A 12,750-nucleotide genomic window follows, 5' to 3' on the forward strand; every position below is an offset into this window, starting at 1 on the left:
GCAGGGGGTAAGTTACAATAGCAACTTTATTTCTTCACAATCTGAATGACATCCTCATCTTCAAGAGTGTGGTCTTTGCCAACTTTCTGAGGGTTGTGTTTAACAGATGAACCCCAGACCAGTGCACTGAAAGAGGGATAAGAAAAATCAAATTAAGGCGGCGCAGAAGTATAATATGCAGACAGGAGAACAACAGCTATTTCTGTCACAAAGCTAATACAGAAAGCAATGTTTAAGAGCTATTTTTATTCTCCTCTAAGTACCTGGATGAGTGGTCTGTGTGAACAAGAGTTCAAGCAGATCAAAACAAAGTATGAAGTCATCCAAAATACTCTTGCATATAGGATAGTGGCCTATAATATTGCACCTAGTGTTGCTTTCAAATCCAGATAAAATAATTTTTGCTATAGAAGAAACTTGCCCAGGAAAGAGCATAGAAACATCAAATATAACTTCTGTAGTTGGTTTAATTGTAGGAAGATCTATTGCCTTCAACAGAAACTAAATCCTGTGTTCACTTCTACCTTCCTAAAGGATGGAAGAATACAGCATCAGGCAGATTACTTTGTTCTCCAGAAATTACTCTTCTACAATAGTACTTACTATTTAAAGTCTTTAATGAGATTTTTGTGGATCTTCATGCAAAAATCCTCCACCGTTGTTTTGCAGTAAGGTAGGACAACAGGAGAGGTGTAGTCTGGGAGCTGCCCTTTAGGTTTGGTGTAACTGTAAGACAGATGGAGCCCTTAGTCAATGCCAAAACCTCCTCTTCTCTTTCAAATCATGAAGTTTCATAGGTTATTTGCACCTTTGCCCAAGGTGCTTGTGCTGAGTTCCACTATTTCAGTGTGGATGATGGATACCCTGTAAATGGGCGTTCATGAGCTGAAAATGCATCTGGGTAGCCAAGGGCTGCAACAGGTTCTCCCTTGTTAACTGCAAAGGTCTATTACTAGTGAACTTTCTGTTGCTGCTTAAAAGATGACAAAACAGAAATAGTTGATGGGAAAGAGTACCAAGTCTCATGGTTGTGGCTTGTGTTTTTTTTTTTTTTGTGAGAAGCTCAACACGTATTAGGGAAAAAAGTGACAGTGTCAGTAGCCCATATACCAAGTAGAAAATCATTAATTAAAAGTTGTCATTCACCCATTCTTAAGTAATTCTTCAGTCTCAGCATTACACTTAACTGCACAGAATACAGCAACTGGGACTCACATTCGTACTAGCTTCAAATAGTCCCAAATTTTCTCCAGCAGATCATCAAAGTTCCAGCGATGATGAGCAGATATAGGTACACAGTGGGGTACTTTGTAAATGATATCTAGTTCCTCAATGGAGATTTGGTCAATTTTATTTAGGACATAAATGCACGGGATGTAAACCCTGCAAAGAGAAGGAAATAGTGTCACAGCAGCCTAGCAGCAGCACACTGCTGTCATCACTGAAAGAAAAAGCATCATTTTTGAACAGGACACTAAGGTGCCAAACAGTATCTGTTGCTATCACATTACTAGCTCAGCTGTGGAAAGCAAACCTGGAAGGCAATTCTTCTCTTTGGAATATAAATTGCAAGTGTGACAAACCCAGGGTCTCAACAGTACCTGTTTCCTTCAACAACATCAATTAGGTCATCAGCAGTGGCATCGCTGCGCAGCGTGACATCAGCGTTGTGGATTTTATACTCTGCTAAGATGCTCTTCACTGTTTCAGTATCCAGCTCGCTCTGAGGACACTGAACATACACAACATTAAGGAATGGAGAAGTTAATCGTCAGATCGAGTATTACAATTAACAATGCTGTCAATAAGCATAAAGGTTACTAGAAATAATAACTGCATTATATATTATTGAACTTAAATGTTTTTTTTTTCCCCTGTCCCAAGGCTAACTATGGCAAAATCACAGTCAAGTCCTAACAGCTTTATTAATGCCACTGATGGCTGCGATCAGACATTTCCGAAGTAATGTTTCCTGTCAGTTTGGGACCATTTTCAACAGAAACACGCGTATCTACTAGTAGATAGAGATATCTACTATAGTTTTAATATCTATGGATATTTCTGTGTTTTTAAAGATTCAGTGTTAAAGGAAAATGAGGTGTAATCCATGCTGGAAGGCCAGCAGACCGCCTTCACCCATTTGTTTGGTTTGGTTAAAAAAAACTTCCAACTTACTGTGGCTGTAAGGTTAATGCCTCCTTTATCCTTTTTTTTAAAGCCGATATTGGGTGGCTTACTATTCAGACGTATTCCAAATCCCTCCAGTTCATTCTCAATGATTTTCTTGTGACCAAGGGGTTTCAGCACATCCAGAACAATCAGAATGAGATTACAGGTTCGAGCAACTAAAAATCAGAAAAAGCTAACCCTCAAAAAAGTATGCTCACACAGAGACAAAACAGCACAAAAGATGGCTCGGTGGACTGATGACAATATCAAACCCATTAATTCAGCCAGTTAATTTCTGATATTTAAAGTTCAGTCTAAGACTAAAGTTTGTAATGCTGGCCCAACAGCACTGACAGAAATTATAGATCCTTGCACGGTGCTAGAATCACAGAAAAATCTTCCTTTCTACCTGTGTTCAGACTCAGAATGATGCCAAAAAGCTATGTAAAGAAGTCAAGAGAGAAGGCTGGTGTAATAAGGGATCACATCTGCTTTTAAAGTCGGTAGCAGTCATTCACCGCAGTGTCAACACAGCACAAATGCATAGTCATAACTGAAAACAGAGCAAAATGACAATGGCTATTGCTTCACATCAGGCAGCTCAATTCTAGCATAAATTACAGCTTTATAAAGATATCAGAGACAGTGATTCATCCCTTCATTCTCATAAGCCATACCAACTGAACCAGTAGTAGGGTGCTGTCTCCAAGCTCTAATATACTCACCTGCAATGACTTGCCGTCCTCTGCCTTTACCATCCTTGGCACCTTCAATAATTCCTGGCAGATCAAGTAGCTATTTGTTCAGAGAAAGAAAATTAACTCAGAAAAATATTTCTCTTGACAGAGAAAACAAATTGTACTTCTACCTTTCTTCTTAAGCTGCTGAGTCTACTGCAAATCTGAACAGAATAAAGCAAAGATGTTTCCGCTTGGATTCTTACGTATTGTATTATCCCTGGTGCCCTATTTGTAGACTGGAACAGATCATCTCAGAGTATGAGAACTACCACAGGAACTTTTCTCCAGAGAAAAGTGAAAAACGGGACAAAATTAGTACCTCATGGAAACATTTCCAGCACATTCTCCAGCACTTCTACGTATCACTTCTAACCTGCTAATGTCAAACTAGACTGTTCAGCCAAAATACCATTTATACCTACATACACAATCTTACCTTCACAGACATAAAAAGTTCTCACCTGTATCTTTGCTCCTTTGTATCTAATGACTCCAGGCACAGTAGTTAGTGTGGTGAATTCATATGCTGCCACTTCCGAGTACACACCAGCAAGATTACTTAGAAGAGTAGATTTTCCCACTGATGGAAAACCCACAAACCCAATCCGGGCATCACCCGTCTTTGCAACATCAAAACCTGCAAATAAAGAAGTAAAATTAAAAAAAAAAATAAGTATTTAAAGATGGACATTTTCTATCTTACAAGCTTCTAGATAGAGAGCGATCCTTCAATTAGTTTTAATATTGTCTTAGTGAGACTGGTAAGCTTCCCTGATAGGGGGATATGAGCAGGGACTAAAGACTTCATGATCTGCATTGCTTTTAGCACCTCATCTGCATGACACTCCACAACTCATACACCTAATAAAGCATGGGCAACAGGGATTCCCAGTACCCTATACTTGACTTGAGTGCTGATGGAGCATTCACTTTAAGCACTGCAACCTACACCATTCGCACCTTTATATAAAGAAACAGGTAACTATTGCAAGATGCTTCTTCATGCAAAACCCCTAACACTTCTCCAAATACACGCCTACACCAGCCAAAACGCAGAAGCTCCCTCGTTTACTCTTCAACGAGGGATTCACCCCAAAGCGCCAGCCAGAGCCACGAGTGCCCCTCCTGCACCGGGCAGGACGCGACGGAGAGCAGGCGGCTGCTGCGATTAATTCCGCGGACAGCGACAGAGGCGGCCCGGAGCCCTCCGACTGCTTCCCGGCAGCGGCCGCCCAAGGACGCACCTTCCCCGGGGCCGCCGCCGCCGCCTCCCTTGGGGGTGATGAGCTCCCGGCGCAGCTTGGCCAGGCGGGCCTTCAGCAGCCCCAGGTGGTGCGCCGTGGCCTTGTTCTTCTGCGTCCGGGCCATCTGCAAGAGCAACCGAGCCCTCAGCGCCGGCACCGGCCCCGCCGAGCGGGAGCGGCCTCCCCGCGCCTCACGGCCCCGCCGCCCCCTCACGGAACGGCCCCGCTCCGGCCTTTGGCGTGCCCTGCCCCCGGCGCCGAGCGGGCAGAGGGCCGGGGCGTTACCTCCGCCTCGATCTCGGCGATTTTGGCCAACGTGCCGCTCATGGCGGCGGCGGCGGCGGGTCCCGGTGCGGCCCGGGAGTCACCACAGCGGCGCCGCTCCTCAAGCCCCCGGCGGCAGCGCGCAGGCGCACCGCGACTTCTCGCCCTGACGGAGGGCAACTCTCGCGAGAGGACGGTGGGCGGGAAAAAGCCGGCGGCGCGTGCCGGCGGCACTGAGGCGGCTGGAGGCGATGCGGCGCCCCCTGGCGGCACCGCTGAGGCGGCCCCGGGAGCGGCCCCGGGAGCGGCCCCGGGAGCGGCAGAGCCGGCGGCTGGAGCCGTGTGAAGCCGGGGCTCCGGTACCCGAGTTCTGTCACGGCTCCCTTCGGTAGAGCCCTGGCCGGGCTAATTAAATACAGAACAGTTTGGTAGTTTGTTTTTAATGGCCCCTTCTAAACGCTAGAGCCATACATCTTCAGCTTTGGACAGTACCACAGGAAGGCAACCAGTTGGATTTGGAATAAAGGATGATTGTACAATACGAGGAAATACATTTTAATAAGGTTTGAAGGAATTTAAAGTGTCTGATTTTTTTCCCTGTCATATTTTGTCTGCATTGGAATAATTTACGGAAACATTTTTTTTTTCTCCATATTCAGTAACCTTTCCAGGAAGGCTCTTCTAAAGCAATTTATGACAAAACCTGCTTTTATTCGATGCATCTAAATGTAAAACTGTACATGTTTTAACAAATAAATAAATTAAAATACTCTTCTAGGCCCTTACTATTGAAGTATTTATAATGACACTCTTGCAGAACCACCTGCTACATCTTCAGCCTGGATTCTGAGCACTGTAAATTTAAACCTTACCTCAGTTTTGGTTATAGAATTGTTAGAGATCATCAAGTCATCTCTAACATAAAGTAAAAATGAAAAAAGGAGATAACTAGTTCAGTGGAAACTATGCAGCTGTTTGCTACTTTGTTTTTCCTCCTCACATCCCCTGCTTGTCTCCTCTGAATCCAAAAAGACATCTTTCATGTCACGAGCTCCGTTATGGCAGGAACTTTCATTAATATATGCTTATATAGAGCTTAGTAAAATAGAATCTCAAATAAAATGAGATTACTCTTCCTGGTAATGTTAGCTTAGCTAAGTTAGGGTAAATATAAATGCGCCTACCAATGTATATTTGTTCATGGTATTCTAATTATTCCTTGTGAACAATATCAGTTTTCAACATCTGACATAGTAGGTTTCGTCCTGGTGTAGGTTTTCTCCTTCTTACCTCAGATGGAATTAGACTTGTTTAAGCTTCAGCTGAGTTGAGCCATAAAATCACTTCACAAGATTGCAGTCCCGTCTAGTAACAGGAAAAACAGTGAGAAAAATGCAAATTCTGAGTGCTTAGTCAGGCCACCTCTATTTTTGCAGTATGTGTTGGCTGACTTCAGAACTTGATGCTAGCAACAGTAATAGCTGTTTTTACAAACTAACTCTAAATCCCATATACTGTGTCTAACTAAATTATTTTTCCAAGTGTTTGATGAATGAATAGAGATGTCAGTAAATAGCGTCCTTAAGATAATACTGCTTAGTATACAGTCTTAAATCCTTTTTTTTCCAGATAGTTACTCAAGCAAAGGTCCTCTAAGGATCTAAAGCAGTTAGAAACTTCTTTTAGTGTTGACTGTTCTCCTTAATGACCAGAAGGGAGTACAAGTTTAATTAATAGAGATAATTTGCCTTATTGTTTTTCCAGCTAAATGAACACCTTCTAATTGGTTTGAATATTTGAAGTAGTTCATATTAGTTTATAACAGAACCCTCTATTAAACTTCAGAAAGGCTTATCCAGTTGAGATTGGATACTGCTTGTGAAGAATTATTTTATTTACTGTGATGGCTGGTGTGAATTTTTTGTTATAGGGTATTTTATATTCTGTGGCACTCTGGAGAACAGGGTGGTTATGGACATGGTGAGTTAGATGTGACAACTGGAAAAGTGACTGAAACGTGTCCTCTGAAGACCACAGTCCAAAAATGGAGTTCAAATTACAAAAGCATATTACAAATAAAAATAAAATAAAACAAAACTCAGTCAGAGAAGGAAAAAAAATCAAGGAAAATATTTGTAGGAAATGGGATATAATGTCAGAAGAGGACAAAGCTCCCAAAGGAACGTAAGAGAAAATGAAAGGAGCTACAAGAGACTGAGATCTACTTGTAAGGTTAATTGAGATTTACTGTGGGCACTGACGGAAGAAGGAGTGTGTAAATTGCCATTTTTTCTTTTTAATTGACAGAATTCCATTTAGGAAATCTAGATGAAGTGAAAGAGGGTATCTATTTCCAAAGGTTGTACATTGTACTACAGCTGTGAAATCAAACGCTTAGGTGTTCACCTGCCTACTGTGTTAGGCAACACAGGATAAAGGTTCAAATTTGCAGTGAAAAAAAGCAATGATCAAGTAGTTACATGGATTACTAACAGATAAACTAGAAGTGTATAGCATAAGCAGTTCTCTCTCTCACTTTTAATAAAGTAAAGAAAGCAATATACTACAGGGTGTTTAGAAATTTCAGGAAAACTACATCTGAAATGAAGGCTGTCTCAAGAAACATGACACTATATGGAATCAGCAATTGAGAAAAACTAGGAATTTGTGTTTCATCAAGCTACAATGACAGGAATGTGACCAAAATGGCACCTACCTGGTTAGCAAGATCTGAAAGATGGAGCACTGTAGTAAAAACGGGTTTCAGAGATCCTTATTCAATACACAAAGTCCTGCTGACTCAAGAATTTTGAAAAGTCATTTCCTCTACTTCTGTTTAAGTTTTATTTTTTTGCACAACAGGAATGTGCACTTGCCACAAAATGATTGAAACTTTAATGTTTCCATAGCACTACCCTGCAAGTATGGTAACTGTAGATCACTTAAATAGGAGAGCTAAGTAGTAAATCTCTTTAGTGTGTTTTCTGTCAAACTACCAATTTTAAATAAGCTTCTTCAGTATGGGCCAAATTCTGACGTTCTTTCTGGAGCAGCTATTATCTTAGTTTGGTTAAGAGTTTGACTTATGTGAGATACAAAACAAATGTGTTATCTTAATGTGGCTTGCAGGTCTTTTATTGCAAAATACATGATAAAAAACAGAGTATTAAATTGATGTTTATAACTTCCATGTAGCGTATGCTTCATTAAAATCACAGATTTTATTTTGAGTGATAAAGATTACTTTAAAATCAGGTATTTTAGGGTGTGTTTTTTTTCTTTTTTCTTATTTCTATTTTGAAAAATAACTTCAGAGTCAAAATACTTGGAGATAGAATGTCTATTCACAGCAAGAAACTCCTTTTGGCTTAAGAGCCACTCTGGTTTTGGTAATTCACCTTGTGACAGAAGCTGTAGAATATACTGGGTAACAGCTGCGCTAATGCTACATGTGTGTTTGGACTTGTGAGGGACTGCATTTCTAGCTTAGTGCTGGGGATAATACACATTTTCTGGAGGATTTAAAAAGTGGGAGGGAGGTGGCAGGGAGGAAATTTAATCGTGATTGCAGGTGAAACAAGGCTCTTGAAATTTCATATCCTTTCAGAAATTATCACCAGTCCGGTGAAAAATAATCTGCATCAAATGATAACCTTGACCTAAGGACTTATGATTTTAAGAATTACGGGTAAAGGACTGTAACCAACCTGCCAGGGTTCCTTCATGAGAAAGGGTGACTGGCAGGTAAGGCATATCTATTAATTTTAAGGCTTTTTTTTTTTTTTCCTTCCATTTTGCAATTTCACTCAATTATGGTGTTGGTGTTTTTTTTTTTTTTCTTTTTCTTTCTCTCCTTTTTTGTTTGTTTGTTTTTAATGAATTGTACTTTGGTTTGAGAATTGGCCACTAATTAACACTATTATTGTACTTCAGAGAAGATCTGGTGGTGCTGAAGAGGAGATGAACCTTTACAAGCTGGTGATAATGAACTGGAGGAATGAGACTCTGAGAACCCTCTGTCAGAAGGTAAGATTTTGAGATCTGAGGGCGCGGGGGGGAGGGGGGCGGGGGAGGGGGGGAGGGAGGAAGTCTTGAATGGAACTATAACATTGCCTGCCTGAGGGGAAGGGTCTTTGGAAGTTGACACAATTTACATTTTAATTGAATCTTGAAATTCAATAGACAAAATTATTTATATTTTGAGTATAGTAAGAAATACAGATGTATCAGTTCTTAGCTGATGTCCTGGATTAATTTTTTAATGCCAGCGTACTTGGTATTTCTGAAGAAGTCCTCCTCAGAACAGCACAGTAGCTTAGCTGTTAGTCCGTAAATACCAAACATTCACTACTTGCATTGCTTATTTAGGATCGCATTGTACTGTATGTTTTACATGAGAAAGTTGTCTACCATGTTTCCTTAGCTAGATATGGATGCCTAATTCATGGGGAGTCGATTCGATGGAGCAGGAAGCCGAGATTGTATTCCCATTTTGACCAGATCCTTAGCGTAGCAATCTTGTTTTGAATGGCTCAGGTTGCTTTGGTTCCAGACAGTCTAGAGTAAGTTAAGATGGGCAGAGTGAAAAAACGAGGGGAACAAAAGGGAGATTAAGTAGCAAAGGTTGGCTTCAAAGCCTGCTTTAAATCAGTTTAACAACAAAAAGTTCTGTAGTTTAGCGTCAACTCCCCAGACTTTGTCATGGACCTCCAGGCAACAGATGGGCTAAACAACACGAGTGCAGTGAGGAGATAGAGCAAAAAGAAGAAAGGCAAAGGGTGTGATTTCCCCTTCTTTTAATATCTCTCACTGCATACTTTTCATAGCATCATAAACCTCCCTACTAGACGTTGCTGTAGTTTTTGTGAGAATACTAGGTATTTTTAAGCAAGAGAGTTGTTTGCTTTTAAAGGAGAGAGCTGACAAATCACTAACCTGTGTCTGGATTGCAGAGGAAACTGTGCTGCCTCCAAGTCTCGAATCCTTGCTGCTAGGGTTAGCATTCTCATGGGATGACTCCCAATAAAAAATGGAGTGAGTTTCAAAAACTAAATTTAAGTAACAACCAACCTAACAAGTAATGAATGCTGAATTAATTGCTTGTCAGATCGGTCTCGGTTAATTAAAATTCCAGTGAAAGCTCAGAAAAAATGACAGCTACTCACTGAAATTTGCAAGTATGCCATGAAAAGCTTAATGTTACAGATTTCTGTTCTCTGCTAATATTGCAAATGACGTGAAATGGTGACTAACCTTACAGAATATCCTAATACAGACTATTTGGAGAAAAAAAAAACAGTAGCTAGATCTACAGATTCATGATCTGAGCATGTTCAAGAAATAAGTATGTCTCAAGTCTAATTAACATATACCCAAGTAGATTTGAATAGATTCAACTGTAATACAGTCTTTCTGTAGCTCCCTATATTTGCAGTTCCAAATTACTTTAAGGTCTGAGCTTCTGAGTAAGGCCAGTAGCAATTGATCTGCTGTGAAGTGAGCAATGTACACTGTACAATCCCAAATGGCACACACATGTTCAGAGCAAAAGAGAATTTTTACTACTATTGAGATACCAATCAAAGTGCTTCAGCAGGGACCAAACAGCTGCAAAACATTTAGGGACAGCTCAGGAATTCCCATGAGCCGAAGTGAGGCAGGAAATAGTGAGAAGCTGAATAAAGTAGCTGAGGAAAATGCCTTTATTTAAAAGAGAGAGGAATTCAGAAGTTCAACAGGTCCAAGTGCAGAAGATGTGAGAGCAAATAGATCAGGAATCATCCAAAAAGGGGAGGGAATTCTTTACACCGAAAATGTAAATTTTTTTATTCATTTAAAAGTCTTCCATCTGGAACTTGGTCTTTGAGACATTAACTATTAGTTCAGATGATGAATGAATCCAAGGGTAGTCACACCTGTACACTTGCATAGCTAAGTATGGGGAAATGACACTTAGTCATCACATTACATTTAGGGAATTTCATCCTCCAAATCTCTTTGTACAGGTGATCCAAATTTTGTCATAGTTCTGCACGAATTGTATGCTTATTCGTAAACAGAGGGAATCTGGCTACGTTGTAACAAGCACTAATTGAATGACTGCATCGACAGGCTCGTGTCCTGGGACAGGATAAGCTGGGGACCAGACGAAGTTGGCTCAAGTGGGCCTCTAAATGCATTGGCGAAGCCGTGGAGGTGGCGGAGAGTGGTGCCATAGGAGCAGAACTGAAGTGAGAGATCCAGCCTTACTGTTTGAGGGGACAAGGAGCTAAGGTAAAGGCTGTGCTGGTCACCTTGTGATCTCCCTGGGAGCGCTAAGTGCTGCGGGTCATCTTTACCGAGAGCCCAGCAGCGTGCTCAGGGGACGAGCTCCCGGCGTGCTAATCCGGCATTCCGAAGGGGAGCAGGAATGGGGCGCTTGCCGAGAAACATGCGTGCTTGGGGGGGAAGTACGTAGCATTTACCTAAAGCAGCAGGCAGGGCGTGTCGGACGGTGCTTTTTAAACAGGAGGGCTGGGAGCTGAAACCAGAACATTCCCTGGCAACTGGAGAAAGTTCTGAGGAAAGTGCAGCGTGAGCGGCAGGACCCCCTCCCCCTGCCTAGAGAGGAGACAAAGAACAGGCAAGGAGGGAACTGGAAGCAGGAACCATGTCAGGAGACTGGGGACTAAAAGAAAGCAAATTAATAAGCCAGTATGAACCGCTGGGGGGAAAGGCACACAACTGACTGAAGCCACTAGGAAAGATAAGCAAATTCCAGATTCTTTAACTGCTGCAAGTGTGCGCACATGCAGCCTGGCTAGTGTGTTTAAATATAATCCTTTTCTTCACCACAGCAAGTACAACTCTTGGTTTATGGCACACTAACAGACTAACAGGATGGGAGCACTGCATTATACATGTAATAGAGTGCGTGTTCATCAACATCGCTACCACTCGAACAACCTCAGATTTCCCAAAATACACGTTCATATCAGGGCGCGTGCATACGTAATGCAGTAATAAAAAGCTACCGGCAGTATTCTGCCTGCGGTGTAGTCAGCTTCCAGCAGAAGCAAGAGAAACCCAGCATACAGGCTGAGGGCAGCGCGTGGCCTTAAGTGTTAATGTAATATCGCATTTTGGAAGTTGGAAGCTTGGTACGCTCATTTGCACATCAGTACCCAGAATGCTTTTTCGGTTCCACCACTGTTTAATTCAAGTGCTGGGTTCGAGCTCTTGGAACGCTCCACAGTTTGAGATGCCCTTGCATGTGCTGAGTTCAGTATTTTCCACTGAATAGTTTAAGTGACAATACTGGATTGTGAATGGGTCATCCAAGGATTCTTAATTAGCCTTGATGTTCCAAATGCAAAAAACTGCCCTTGAACGCTTTCAAAACGCATTGTCTTTAACAAAGCAAAGAACCTAGTTTTGCAAGAGCGCGTGTTTGGGGGGAAACATTTCTTCAAAAGTAAGCAACGATTTTTCTGAGACGGAAAGCAAATTTCAGCTGAACGTGACTGACGATAATGCTGCTGCTTAAAGAGCAGCTCTTCGTACCGAGCCCGTGAGCACCCAGGGGAGGTTCAGCGCCGGGCCGGTGCAGGCAGCCCCCGGCAGCGGCCCGCAGCCGTGCCTTTCGGGGCGGCTTCCCCGGGGCCAGCGGCAGCCTGGCAGCGCGGCCGTGGGAACGGCGGGGCAGCGGAGGCCCCGCGGGGAGGCCGTTCCCCCAACATGGAGGCAGCGCTCGAGGCTGCGCCTCCCGCAGCCCCCTGCCCGCGGGTACCGCTTCTCCCAGCCGCTCCTGGCGGGGGGAATCTCTGCACCGGGGGAGAAGGGGGTGAAGGGAAGGGGGTACCCCCAAAAACACGCAACGCCTCGCTTTTTTGGCCACGCTGAGAGTTGCTGGGGGGGGGGGGGAAGAATGCAATGAAAGGGCGGGGGGAGGCCGCAGCCCCCGGCCCCTCGGGGATCGGCTCTCCTCGGGCGGGGAGAGGAGGTGGGGGCCGCTCGGCGCCTCTGCAGCTCCGGGAGGGTTTGCATTGGCCGCTCTGCTCCTGGGGAGGGGGGGAGGCTGCCTGCAACCCCCCCCCCCCTTCTCTCCAGCCCCTCCTCTCCCCGGCGGGAGGGGGGCCCGGGGGGGCGAGCTGCAGCCCGGATATTTGGGGGAGGGGGCGAGCGCAGCCCCCCCACCCCCGTGTGCCGAGGGGGGGGCCCCCGGCTGCCGGCTCGGCATTGGAGGAGCGGTGCTGGGGGAACGGGGGGGCTGCAGCCCCCAGCCCCCGCGGGCGGGCGGGGTGGGGGCCGGCCTGCTGGCTCGGGCTGCTCGAGCATTGGCGGATGCGGGGAGG

General features: G+C 43.8%; 1 protein-coding gene and 1 long non-coding RNA gene across 2 annotated transcripts; one reads left to right on the plus strand and one right to left on the minus strand.

Moving 5' to 3' along the window:
- Positions 1-8: 8 nt before the first annotated feature.
- DRG1 (developmentally regulated GTP binding protein 1) lies at positions 9-4,601 on the minus strand. The gene is made up of 9 exons (XM_048063786.2): positions 4,439-4,601; positions 4,154-4,277; positions 3,371-3,546; positions 2,895-2,964; positions 2,176-2,345; positions 1,602-1,732; positions 1,216-1,383; positions 604-726; positions 9-126 (listed from the first exon to the last, which is right to left on the minus strand). The coding sequence occupies exons 1-9, from the start codon at positions 4,478-4,480 to the stop codon at positions 27-29; spliced, it is 1,104 nt and encodes a 367-aa protein (XP_047919743.1). The 5' UTR covers positions 4,481-4,601; the 3' UTR covers positions 9-26.
- A 263-nt stretch (positions 4,602-4,864) lies between these two features.
- Positions 4,865-12,649, plus strand: LOC125182783 (uncharacterized). Its single transcript, XR_007163344.2, has 4 exons — positions 4,865-4,980; positions 8,025-8,161; positions 8,351-8,443; positions 10,529-12,649. It is a non-coding gene; the product is annotated as an uncharacterized lncRNA (long non-coding RNA).
- The last annotated feature ends 101 nt before the right edge of the window (positions 12,650-12,750 follow it).

The sequence above is a fragment of the Anser cygnoides genome, chromosome 17 (genome assembly GCF_040182565.1).
Source record: "Anser cygnoides isolate HZ-2024a breed goose chromosome 17, Taihu_goose_T2T_genome, whole genome shotgun sequence".
Classification (NCBI taxonomy): Eukaryota; Metazoa; Chordata; class Aves; order Anseriformes; family Anatidae; genus Anser; species Anser cygnoides.